The 14,163-nt window shown below is 42.6% G+C and overlaps 2 protein-coding genes across 4 annotated transcripts in view; one reads left to right on the top strand and one right to left on the bottom strand.

Moving 5' to 3' along the window:
- melt (ventricular zone expressed PH domain-containing protein melted) overlaps positions 1–14,163 on the bottom strand; it is a 110,346-nt gene that overhangs the window by 17,085 nt on the left and 79,098 nt on the right. For both annotated transcript variants that reach the window (XM_071668164.1, XM_071668165.1), the window contains 2 exons: positions 12,160–12,288; positions 10,492–10,617 (listed from right to left, as the gene is read on the bottom strand). In XM_071668164.1, coding sequence (XP_071524265.1) covers positions 10,492–10,617; positions 12,160–12,288 — 255 coding nt within the window. The remainder of the gene's footprint in view (positions 1–10,491; positions 10,618–12,159; positions 12,289–14,163) is intronic.
- Positions 1–14,163, top strand: part of LOC139752192 (uncharacterized) — a 277,547-nt gene that overhangs the window by 194,365 nt on the left and 69,019 nt on the right. The gene's annotated exons all lie outside the window — the stretch shown is intronic.

Below are 14,163 nucleotides of genomic sequence, written 5' to 3'. Positions count from 1 at the left end.
CTGCTGCCTTGCCGGCTTTCATCTTCCGCAAAGCTTTTACTACCTCTTCTCTGTTTACCAAATCATTTTCCCTAACCCTCTCACTTTGCACACCACCTCGACCAAAACACCCTATATTTGCCACTCTATCATCAAACACATTCAACAAACCTTCAAAATACTCACTCCATCTCCTTCTCACATCACCACTACTTGTTATCACCTCCGCATTTGTGCCCTTCACTGAAGTTCCCATTTGCTCCCTTGTCTTATGCACTTTATTTACCTCCTTCCAGAACTTTTTTTTTTTTTTTTTTTTTTTTTTTTTTTGTCGCTGTCTCCCGCGTTTGCGAGGTAGCGCAAGGAAACAGACGAAAGAAATGGCCCAACCCACCTCATACACATGTATATACATACGTCCACACACGCAAATATACATACCTACACAGCTTTCCATGGTTTACCCCAGACGCTTCACATGCCTTGATTCAATCCACTGACAGCACGTCAACCCCGGTATACCACATCGCTCCAATTCACTCTATTCCTTGCCCTCCTTTCACCCTCCTGCATGTTCAGGCCCCGATCACACAAAATCTTTTTCACTCCATCTTTCCACCTCCAATTTGGTCTCCCTCTTCTCCTTGTTCCCTCCACCTCCGACACATATATCCTCTTGGTCAATCTTTCCTCACTCATTCTCTCCATGTGACCAAACCATTTCAAAACACCCTCTTCTGCTCTCTCAACCACGCTCTTTTTATTTCCACACATCTCTCTTACCCTTACGTTACTTACTCGATCAAACCACCTCACACCACACATTGTCCTCAAACATCTCATTTCTAGCACATCCATCCTCCTGCGCACAACTCTATCCATAGCCCACGCCTCGCAACCATACAACATTGTTGGAACCACTATTCCTTCAAACATACCCATTTTTGCTTTCCGAGATAATGTTCTCGACTTCCACACATTCTTCAAGGCTCCCAGAATTTTCGCACCCTCCCCCACCCTATGATCCACTTCCGCTTCCATGGTTCCATCCGCTGCCAGATCGACTCCCAGATATCTAAAACACTTCACTTCCTCCAGTTTTTCTCCATTAAAACTCACCTCCCAATTGAGTTTTATTCTCCCTAAAATTTAATGATACTCCCTCACCCCAACTCTCATTTGCCCTCTTTTTCACCCCTTGCACCTTTCTCTTGACCTCCTGTCTCTTTCTTTTATACATCTCCCACTCAATTGCATTTTTTCCCTGCAAAAATCATCCAAATGCCTCTCTCTTCTCTTTCACTAATAATCTTACTTCTTCATCCCACCACTCACTACCCTTTCTAATCAACCCACCTCCACTCTTCTCATGCCACAAGCATCTTTTGTGCAATCCATCACTGATTCCCTAAATACATCCCATTCCTCCCCAACTCCCCTTACTTCCATTGTTCTCACCTTTTTCCATTCTGTACTCAGTCTCTCCTGGTACTTCCTCACACAAGTCTCCTTCCCAAGCTCACTTACTCTCACCACCCTCTTCACCCCAACATTCACTCTTCTTTTCTGAAAACCCATACAAATCTTCACCTTAGCCTCCACAAGATAATGATCAGACATCCCTCCAGTTGCACCTCTCAGCAAATTAACATCCAAAAGTCTCTCTTTCACGCGCCTGTCAATTAACACGTAATCCAATAACGCTCTCTGGCCATCTCTCCTACTTACATACGTATACTTATGTATATCTCGCTTTTTAAACCAGGTATTCCCAATCACCAGTCCTTTTTCAGCACATAAATCTACAAGCTCTTCACCATTTCCATTTACAACACTGAACCCCCCATGTATACCAATTATTCCCTCAACTGCCACATTACTCACCTTTGCATTCAAATCACCCATCACTATAACCCGGTCTCGTGCATAAAAACCACTAACACACTCATTCAGCTGCTCCCAAAACACTTGCCTCGCATGATCTTTCTTCTCATGCCCAGGTGCATATGCACCAATAATCACCCATCTCTCTCCATCAACTTTCAGTTTTACCCATATTAATTGAGAATTTACTTTCTTACATTCTATCACATACTCCCACAACTCCTGTTTCAGGAGTACTGCTACTCCTTCCCTTGCTCTTGTCCTCTCACTAACCCCTGACTTTACTCCCAAGACATTCCCAAACCACTCTTCCCCTTTACCCTTGAGCTTCGTTTCACTCAGAGCCAAAACATCCAGGTTCCTTTCCTCAAACATACTACCTATCTCTCCTTTTTTCACATCTTGGTTACATCCACAAACATTTAGACACCCCAGTCTGAGCCTTTGAGGAGGATGAGCACTCCCCGCGTGACTCCTTCTTCTGTTTCCCATTTTAGAAAGTTAGAAAATACAAATATATATAATGGGTAAGAGAGATGTGTGGAAATAAAAAGAGCGTGGTTGAGAGAGCAGAAGAGGGTGTTTTGAAATGGTTTGGGCACATGGAGAGAATGAGTGAGGAAAGATTGACCAAGAGGATATATGTGTCGGAGGTGGAGGGAACGAGGAGAAGAGGGAGACCAAATTGGAGGTGGAAAGATGGAGTGAAAAAGATTTTGTGTGATCGGGGCCTGAACATGCAGGAGGGTGAAAGGAGGGCAAGGAATAGAGTGAATTGGAGCGATGTGGTATACAGGGGTTGACGTGCTGTCAGTGGATTGAGTCGGGGCATGTGAAGCGTCTGGGGTAAACCATGGAAAGCTGTGTAGGTATGTATATTTGCGTGTGTGGACGTGTGTATGTACATGTGTATGGGGGGGGTGGGCCATTTCTTTCGTCTGTTTCCTTGCGCTACCTCGCAAACGCGGGAGACAGCGACAAAGTATAAAAAAAAAAAAAAAAAAAATTATATATTTTTTTTTTTTTTTTTTTTTTTTTTTTATACTTTGTCGCTGTCTCCCGCGTTTGCGAGGTAGCGCAAGGAAACAGACAAAAGAAATGGCCCAACCCCCCCCCATACACATGTACATACACACGTCCACACACGCAAACATACATACCTACACAGCTTTCCATGGTTTACCCCAGACGCTTCACATGCCTTGATTCAATCCACTGACAGCACGTCAACCCCTGTATACCACATCGCTCCAATTCACTCTATTCCTTGCCCTCCTTTCACCCTCCTGCATGTTCAGGCCCCGATCACACAAAATCTTTTTCACTCCATCTTTCCACCTCCAATTTGGTCTCCCTCTTCTCCTTGTTCCCTCCACCTCCGACACATATATCCTCTTGGTCAATCTTTCCTCACTCATCCTCTCCATGTGCCCAAACCACTTCAAAACACCCTCTTCTGCTCTCTCAACCACGCTCTTTTTATTTCCACACATCTCTCTTACCCTTACGTTACTCACTCGATCAAACCACCTCACACCACACATTGTCCTCAAACATCTCATTTCCAGCACATCCATCCTCCTGCGCACAACTCTATCCATAGCCCACGCCTCGCAACCATACAACATTGTTGGAACCACTATTCCTTCAAACATACCCATTTTTGCTTTCCAAGGTAATGTTCTCGACTTCCACACATTCTTCAAGGCCCCCAGAATTTTCGCCCCCTCCCCCACCCTATGATCCACTTCCGCTTCCATGGTTCCATCCGCTGCCAGATCGACTCCCAGATATCTAAAACACTTCACTTCCTCCAGTTTTTCTCCATTCAAACTCACCTCCCAATTGACTTGTCCCTCAACCCTACTGAACCTAATAACCTTGCTCTTATTCACATTTACTCTTAACTTTCTTCTTCCACACACTTTACCAAACTCAGTCACCAGCTTCTGCAGTTTCTCACATGAATCAGCCACCAGCGCTGTATCATCAGCGAACAACAATATATATATATATATATATATACTACCTCCATTCTGTACTCGACCAAAACACCCTATATCTGCCACTCTGTCATCAAACACATACAACAAACCATCAAAATACTCACTCCATCTTCCTCTCACGTCACCACTACTTGTTATTACCTCCTTATTGTTATTACCTCCCCTTCACCGATAATCCCATTTTACCTCCTTCCAAAACATCTTTTTATTCTCCCTAAAATTTAATGATACTCTCTCACCCCAACTCTCATTTGCCCTCTTTTTCACCTCTTGCACCTTTCTCTTGACATCTTGCCTCTTTGTTTTATACATCTCCCAGTCATTTGCACTATTTCCCTGCAAAAATTGTCCAAATGTTTCTCTTCTTTTTCACTAACAATCTTACTTCTTCATCCCAACACTCACTACCCTCTCTCATGCCACAGGCATCTTTTGCACAAGCCATCACTGCTTCCCTAAATACATCCCATTCCTTTCCCACTCCCTTTATGTCATTTGCTCTCACCTTTTTCCATTCTGCAGTCAATCTCTCCTGGTACTTCCTCACACGAGTCTCCTTTTGAAGCTCACTTACTCTCACCACTCTCTTCACCCCAACACTCTCTCTTCTTTTCTGAAAACCTCTACATATCTTCACCTTCACCTCCACAAGATAATAATCAGACATCCCTCCAATTACCCCTCTCAGCACATTAACATCCAAAATCTCTCTCATGCGCCTATCAATTAACATGTAATCCAATAACACTCTCTGGCCATCTCTCCTACTTACATATGTATACTTATGTACATCTCTCTTTTTAAACCAGGTATTCCCAATTACCAGTCCTTTTTCAGCACACAAAACAGAGAAGAGGTAGAGAAATCTTTGCGGAAGATGAAAGCCGGCAAGACGGTGGGTTTGGAAGGTATTGCTGTGGAACTTATTAAAAAAGGAGGTGACTGTGTTGTTGACTGGTTGGTGAGGATATTCAATGTATGTATGGTTCATAGTGAAGTGCCTGAGGATTGGCAGAATGCATGCATAGTGCCATTGTAAAAAGGCAAAGGGGATAAAGGTGAGTGTTCAAATTACAGAGGTATTGATTGAGAGGGTCAAGGCATGTACAGAGAATCAGACAAAGGGGATAAAGGTGAGTGTTCAAATTACAGAGGTATTGATTGAGAGGGTCAAGGCATGTACAGTGCAGTGTGGTTTCAGAAGTGGTAGAGGATGTGTGGATCAGGTGTTTGCTTTGGAGAATGTATGTGAGAAATACTTAGAAAAACAGATGGATTTGTATGTAGCATTTATGGATCTGGGGAAAGCATATGATAGAGTTGACAGAGATGCTCTGTGGAAGGTATTAAGAGTATATGGTGTGGGAGGTATGTTGCTAAAAGCAGTGAAAAGTTTTTATTGAGGATGTAAGGCATGTGTAAGAGTAGGAAGAGAGGAAAGTGATTGGTTCCCAGTGAATGTCGGTTTGCAGCAGGGTTGTGTGATGTCTCAATGGTTGTTTAATTTGTTTATGGATGGGGTTGTAGGGAGGTGAATGCAAGAGTTCTGGAGAGAGGGGCAAGTATGCAGTCTGTTTTGGATGAGAGGGCTTGGGAAGTGAGTCAATTGTTCGCTGATGATATCGCGCTGGTGGCGGATTCAGGTGAGAAACTGCAGAAGCTGGTGACTGAGTTTGGTAAAGTGTGTGGAAGAAGAAAGCTGAGAGCAAATGTGAATAAGAGCAAGGTTATTAGGTTCAGTAGGGTTGAGGGACAAGTAAGTTTGAAGGGAGAAAAAGTGGAGGAAGTGAAGTGTTTTAGATGTCTGGGAGTGAATTTGGCAGCAGATGGAACCATGGAAGCAGAAGTGAGGCACATGGTGGAGGAGGGGGCGAAGGTTCTGGGAGCGTTGAAGAATGAGTGGAAGGCAAGAACATTAAATCAGAGAGCAAAAATGGGTATGTTTGAAGGAATAGTGGTTCCAACAATGTTATATGGTTGCGAGGCATGGGCTATAGATAGGGTTGTGTGGAGGAGGGTGGATGTGTTGGAAATCGAGATGTTTGAGGACAAGATGTGGTGTGAGTTGGTTCGATCGAGTAAGCAATGAAAGGGTAAGAGATATATATGGTAATAAAAAGAGTGTGGTTGAGAGAGCAGAAGAGAGTGTACTGAAGTGGTTTGGCCATGTGGAGAGAATGAGTGAGGAAATATTGACAAAGAGGATATATGTGTCGGAGGTGGAGGGAACGAGAAGTGGGAGACCAAATTGGAGGTGGAAGGATGGAGTGAAAAAGATTTTCAGCAATCAGGGGCCTGAACATACAGAAGGGTGAAAGGCTTGCAAAGAATAGAGTGAATTGGAATGATGTGGTATACCAGGGTCAACGTGCTGTCAATGTATTGAACCACAGCATGTGAAGCGTCTTGGGTAAACCATGGAAAATTTTGTGGGGCCTGGATGTGGAAAGGGAGCTGTGGTTTTGGTGCATTACACATGACAGCTAGAGACTTAAGTGTGAACGAATGTGGCCTTTGTTGTCTTTTCCTAGCACTACCTCACATGCCCACAGGGGGAGGGGGGTGCCATTTCATGTGTGGTCGGGTGGTAACAGGAATGGATGAAGGCAGCATGAATATGTACAATGGTATATATGTATGTGTATGCATATGTTGAAATGTATAGGTATGTATATGTGCGTGTGTGGGCATTTATGTATATACATGTGTATGTGGGTGGGTTAGGCCATTTTTTCGTCTGTTTCCTTGCACTACCTTGCTAACATGGGAGAAAGCAACATAGTATAATAATAATATATATATATATATATATATATCTTTCTTTCTTTTCTTTTTTCATACTATTCGCCATTTCCCGCCTCAGCGAGGTAGCGTTAAGAACAGAGGACTGGGCCTCTAAGGAAACATCCTCACCTGGCCCCCTTCTCTGTTCCTTCCTTTGGAAAATTAAAGAAAAAAAAAAAATGAGAGGGGAAGATTTCCAGCCCCCGCTCAATATATATATATATATATATATATATATATATATATGTTTGCTTTGAAGAATGTATGTGAGAAATACTTAGAAAAGCAAATGGATTTGTATGTAGCATTTATGGATCTGGAGAAGGCATATGATAGAGTTGATAGAGATGCTCTGTGGAAGGTATTAAGAATATATGGTGTGGGAGGCAAGTTGTTAGAAGCAGTGAAAAGTTTTTATCGAGGATGTAAGGCATGTGTACGTGTAGGAAGAGAGGAAAGTGATTGATTCTCAGTGAATGTAGGTTTGCGGCAGGGGTGTGTGATGTCTCCATGGTTGTTTAATTTGTTTATGGATGGGGTTGTTAGGGAGGTGAATGCAAGAGTTTTGGAAAGAGGGGCAAGGATGAAGTCTGTTGGGGATGAGAGAGCTTGGGAAGTGAGTCAGTTGTTGTTCGCTGATGATACAGCACTGGTGGCTGATTCATGTGAGAAACTGCAGAAGCTGGTGACTGAGTTTGGTAGAGTGTGTGAAAAGAAGAAAGTTAAGAGTAAATGTGAATAAGAGCAAGGTTATTAGGTACAGTAGGGTTGAGGGTCAAGTCAATTGGGAGGTGAGTTTGAATGGAGAAAAACTGGAGGAAGTGAAGTGTTTTAGATATCTGGGAGTGGATCTGGCAGCGGATGGAAACATGGAAGTGGATCATAGGGTGGGGGAGGGGGCGAAAATTCTGGGAGCCTTGAAGAATGTGTGGAAGTCGAGAACATTATCTCGGAAAGCAAAAATGGGTATGTTTGAAGGAATAGTGGTTCCAACAATGTTGTATGGTTGCGAGGCGTGGACTATGGATAGAGTTGTGCGCAGGAGGATGGATGTGCTGGAAATGAGATGTTTGAGGACAATGTGTGGTGTGAGGTGGTTTGATCGAGTAAGTAACGTAAGGGTAAGAGAGATGTGTGGAAATAAAAAGAGCGTGGTTGAGAGAGCAGAAGAGGGTGTTTTGAAATGGTTTGGTCACATGGAGAGAATGAGTGAGGAAAGATTGACCAAGAGGATATATGTGTCGGAGGTGGAGGGAACGAGGAGAAGAGGGAGACCAAATTGGAGGTGGAAAGATGGAGTGAAAAAGATTTTGTGTGATCGGGGCCTGAACATGCAGGAGGGTGAAAGGAGGGCAAGGAATAGAGTGAATTGGAGCGATGTGGTATACCGGGGTTGACGTGCTGTCAGTGGATTGAATCAAGGCATGTGAAGCGTCTGGGGTAAACCATGGAAAGCTGTGTAGGTATGTATATTTGCGTGTGTGGACGTATGTATATACATGTGTATGGGGGTGGGTTGGGCCATTTCTTTCGTCTGTTTCCTTGCGCTACCTCGCAAACGCGGGAGACAGCGACAAAAAAAAAAAAAAAAAAAAAAAAAAAAAAAAAAAAAAAACATACACAGACATATACATATATACACATGTACATAATTCATTCATACTTGCTGCCTCTATTCATTCCTGTCGCCACCCCACCACACATGAAATGACAACCCCCTTCCCCCGCACGTGCGCAAGGTAGTGCTAGGAAAAGACAACTAAGGCCACATTCGTTCACACTCAGCCTCTTGCTGTCATGTATAATGCACCGAAACCACAGCTCCCTTTCCGCATCCAGGCCTCACAAAACTTTCCATGGTTTACCCCAGATGCATCACATGCCCTGGTTCAATCCACTGACAGCATGTCGACCCCGGTATACCACATCATTTCAATTCACTCTATTCCTTGCGTGTCTTTCACCCTCCTGCATGTTCAGGCCCCAATCGCTCAAAATCTTTTTCAATCCATCCTTCCACCTTCAATTTGGTCTCCCACTTCTCCTTGTTCCCTCCACCTCTGACCCATATATCCTCTTTATCAATCTTTCCTCACTCATTCTCTCCATGTGACCAAACCATTTCAAAACACCCTCCTCTGCTCTCTCAACCACACTCTTTTTATTACCACACATCTATCTTACCCTTTCATTACTTACTTGATCAAACCACCTCACACCACAAACTGTCCTCAAACATCTCATTTCCAACACATCCACCCTCCTTCGCACATCTCTATCTTTAGCCCACGCCTCGCAACCATATAACACTGCTGGAACCACCATTCCTTCTAAAATACCCATTTTTGCTTTCCGAGATAATGAGAGAGAGAGAGAGAGAGAGAGACTCACTTACAAGGCCCCCCTCATTCCCGACAAACTATATATTTGTCCCTCTCTTCCATTTACCTTCCTCATCACACCATCCATAAACATATTAAACAGCCATGGGACATCATGCACCCTTGACAAAAACCAATCTTCACCTGAAAACACACTCTCCTCTCTTTCTAATTATACACATGCCTTATAATCTTTGATTACTATTTCTCACTGCTTCTAGTAGCCTTCCTTCTACACCATATATTCATACGACCTTCCTCAAAGCATCTCTATCAACCCTATCATAAGTTTTCTCCAGATCTTCAACAGCCACATACAAATCATGTTTCTCTAAGTACTTTTCACATTCTTCAACCACAAACACCTGATCTACACATCCTCTACTACTACTGAAACCCCAGTATTCCTCCCAAATCTGATGCTCTGTAACTTCCTTCACCCTCTCAATCTCCACTTTCCCAATCAACTTATAAGGTACACTCAAACAAACTTTTACCTCTTTAGTTTGAACACACCTTTTTTCCCCTTGCCTTTATACTATGGTGCTATACATGCATTTTGCCAATGCTCAGGTACCTCACCATGATTCATACGAACACTGAAAGCCCTAACAAAACAATTGCTCACTTTTTTAGGAAATTCAAATGCAGCTGTTGCCACATTTCATCTTCTGCAAGGCTTTTACCACCTCTTCTCTCTTCACCAAACCACTCTCCATGACAACCTACATCAACCATCCTATCATGAAATACATTCAAAAGCCCTTCAAAGGACTCACTCCTCTATATCACCTCTCCACTACCTGTTACCACTTCCACATTTTCACTGATGCTGCAATATGTTCTCTCATTTTTCTCAAACTACTAACCTCCTTCCAAAACATCTTATTCTCCGTAAAGTTTACAGATAATTGCTCACACCTACTCTCATCTGCCCTCACCCTAACTCTCATCAGACAACCCCAGCCTAAGCCTTTCAAGGAGAATGAGCACTTCTCATGTGGTACCTTCTTCTGTTCCTCAAGAAGGGCAGGTTATATAAATGTATACAGTGAGTAGCAAAGATGGTAAGTAGGCATTACTGGACTATGTACTAATTGATAAGCTTGCAAAAGAAAGACTTGGATGTGAATGCACAGAGAGGAGAAGCTGCTGAGATGTCTGATCATTGTCCCAGTGGAGACGATAGTGAAGATTTGTAGAGGCTTTCATAAAAGAGGAAATGACATGGGTATGAAAGGATGGCAAAAGTGAGTTTGGAAAAGAGGCTTTAGTGAAGAGACTGACGCCTGCAATCTGTCTGACTTTAAGAGGCAGATCTCTCATATCTTGAAGAACAGGAGACACTTTTCCATTGGTTCAGCCTGGAGTAAGGAATTATGTCATGTTTCAAAATAAGTTTAGATGTAAAATGTCTAATTTCATCCTTATATGAAAAATAATTCTTCCATACTTACTGTGCCAGCCCCTCTGTAGGAGAGATGTGCTCCTGAGAGAGTAAAATATCTTGTGCGCCACTTGCGAAAAATTTTCCACTTGCTCTTCTTTTCCTTAAGCTGTCCCTCAATTACAGGGGTATCCTCCTAAATATTTTTTAAAAATCAAGAAATAAATATTTACCCGTAAAGTTGAGTTTAACCTATGTAAACTAAGAAAGTGCTGATTGAAATATCAGAGGTGTTTTGCAGGACTTAAGATAAAATTGCAGCAAACTGTACAAATTAAAGTAATGATATCTGGTTTTAAGGCAGAGTAAAATGTAGAAAATGAGGACGGAACTCTTAACAATTAAAACATCAAAAGATACACAAAATTCTAGACACTCTGTAAAGAAGGAATCTTCCTCATAAAGAAAAAGAAAACTTTGGATCTACAATTTGGAAAAGAAAGATCCATGAATATATCAAATAAACGTAAGGAAAATATGAAAAGTACTAAGATAAGCCCACAATTTGGCAAATCACAAATTCCACTAAGTGCAGTAAATGAAGGAGGAATTAAAACATTATCTACAAGGTACAAATATCAAGAATGGGAGAGACAGAGAGACTAATAGTGTACCATACACTACAAGATAAGGAGAATTCGGGAAACAAATGGAAAATACCTAAGATAATTTTCAAAAATACAGATTTGTTAATGAGATACAGCAAAAACCTGAATTCAGAATTCATATGGGTGAAGTTACATCAAACATGATCTTTCTTTTTTCTCATACTTTCCTGTTTCCCATGTTAGCAAGGTAGTGCCAGGAACAGACAAAAGAAAAGGCTTCATTCACTCACATTCATTCTATTGCTGTTGTTTGTAATGCACTGAAATCACAGTTCCCCTGACCATAACTTGACCCCCACGGATCCATTCCAGGTTTCCCACGGCTGCTTCAAATGCCCTGGTTCAGTCAACTAACAGCACGTTGCCCCAGTATACCACACTGTCCAACGTCCTGAGGATAAGGAAGAAAGAATTCTACCCACATATCCCTTGCATATTGTAGAAGGTGACTATGAAGGGGCAGAAGCAGATGGCTGGAAACCCTCCCTTTCTAGCATTTCAATTTCTAAAAGACAGATGAAAATAAGAGGGATGATTGAAACCGAGCTTCTCGAGGAAAGTGGTTCATGTTCAATATTTCCTGATGGGTATCCACTAACAGGTGTTACTGGACTCTGCCTGTATGCAGTTGCTGGCAACACTGCATCATCGTAAGTACAGTTCCATCAAAGAACTTAAAGCAAAGGTGTCCGTAAGTTCTCTGCTACTGGAAGTAGTGCAGTCTTGGAGTTGCAGGAGCACCTACAAAAGAAGTCCTGGGACATTCTTGGGTGCTGGCAATGGGCTGAACCAGGGCATATGAAGCAGTTGAGGGAAACCAAAGAAAGGTCTGTGGACTGTAGTAGTGGGTAGGAAGCTCTGCTTTTGATGCATTATACATAACTTTTAGTGTGTGGATGAAAATGAATGAGGACCATTCCTAGTCTGTTCCTGGGGCTGCTAACTGAACTAACTGTGTTTGATAGCAATGCTTGTTGACTGCAAATTCCTGTTGATAGCTGACACATTTACATTGGAGGTATTTTCATAACTACAGAGATCAATATTCATGACGAAAATTTGATACTCACATCAACAAACCCTCTGGCTCGATCAGGATGGTTACAAAGGAAACAGCCCCACTGCTGCTCAACACCATTGTATTCAAAAACATCAAAAAATCTTGCATTTCTTAGCTCATGCAATAACATGTCCATGTCCTGTAAAGTAAGGTTAAGTATCACAATGTACACCATCATTTTTATACTTTATACCAAAGTATAATTATGTTGCATGACAAAAGCCATTTCTTATACTTAAAGCAGGGTGTCTACCACACTTCTCTTACTGATTGCCTTAACATACCTATTTTCTAAAGACCCAAGGTAGTCTGAACTTTCTTTTTTTTTTTTTTGCCGGTCTCCCGCGTTTGCGAGGTAGCGCAAGGAAACAGACGAAAGAAATGGCCCAACCCACCCCCATACACATGCCTTGATTCAATCCACTGATAGCACGTCAACCCCGGTATACCACATCGCTCCAATTCACTCTATTCTTTGCCCTCCTTTCACCCTCCTGCATGTTCCGGCCCCGATCACACAAAATCTTTTTCACTCCATCTTTCCACCTCCAATTTGGTCTCCCTCTTCTCCTCGTTCCCTCCACCTCCGACACATATATCCTCTTGGTCAATCTTTCCTCACTCATTCTCTCCATGTGACCAAACCATTTCAAAACACCCTCTTCTGCTCTCTCAACCACGCTCTTTTTATTTCCACACATCTCTCTTACCCTTACGTTACTTACTCGATCAAACCACCTCACACCACACATTGTCCTCAAACATCTCATTTCCAGCACATCCATCCTCCTGCGCACAACTCTATCCATAGTCCACGCCTCGCAACCATACAACATTGTTGGAACCACTATTCCTTCAAACATACCCATTTTTGCTTTCCGAGATAATGTTCTCGACTTCCACACATTCTTCAAGGCTCCCAGAATTTTCGCCCCCTCCCCCACCCTATGATCCACTTCCACTTCCATGGTTCCATCCGCTGCCAGATCCACTCCCAGATATCTAAAACACTTCACTTCCTCCAGTTTTTCTCCATTCAAACTCACCTCCCAATTGAATTGACCCTCAACCCTACTGTACCTAATAACCTTGCTCTTATTCACATTTACTTTTAACTTTCTTCTTTCACACACTTTACCAAACTCAGTCACCAGCTTCTGCAGTTTCTCACATGAATCAGCCACCAGCGCTGTATCATCAGCGAACAACAACTGACTCACTTCCCAAGCTCTCTCATCCCCAACAGACTTCATACTTGCCCTCTTTCCAAAACTCTTGCATTCACCTCCCTAACAACCCCATCCATAAACAAATTAAACAACCATGGAGACATCACACACCCCTGCCGCAAACCTACATTCACTGAGAACCAATCACTTTCCTCTCTTCCTACACGTACACATGCCTTACATCCTCGATAAAAACTCTTCACTGCTTCTAACAACTTGCCTCCCACACCATATATTCTTAATACCTTCCACAGAGCATCTCTATCAACTCTATCATATGCCTTCTCCAGATCCATAAATGCTACATACAAATCCATTTGCTTTTCTAAGTATTTCTCACATACATTCTTCAAAGCAAACACCTGATCCACACATCCTCTACCACTTCTGAAACCACACTGCTCTTCCCCAATCTGATGCTCTGTACATGCCTTCACCCTCTCAATCAATACCCTCCCATATAATTTGCCAGGAATACTCAACAAACTTATACCTCTGTAATTTGAGCACTCACTCTTATCCCCTTTGCCTTTGTACAATGGCACTATGCACGCATTCCGCCAATCCTCAGGCACCTCACCATGAGTCATACATACATTAAATAACCTTACCAACCAGTCAACAATACAGTCACCCCCTTTTTAATATATTCCACTGCAATACCATCCAAACCTGCTGCCTTGCCGGCTTTCATCTTCCGCAAAGCTTTTACTACCTCTTCTCTGTTTACCAAATCATTTTCCCTGACCCTCGCACTTTGCACACCACCTCGACCAAAACACCCT

The sequence above is a fragment of the Panulirus ornatus genome, chromosome 12, assembly GCF_036320965.1.
Source record: "Panulirus ornatus isolate Po-2019 chromosome 12, ASM3632096v1, whole genome shotgun sequence".
NCBI classification, from domain to species: Eukaryota; Metazoa; Arthropoda; class Malacostraca; order Decapoda; family Palinuridae; genus Panulirus; species Panulirus ornatus.
The sequence above is the reverse complement of the archived record's forward strand: the minus strand, read 5'-3'. Positions and strand labels throughout refer to the sequence as shown.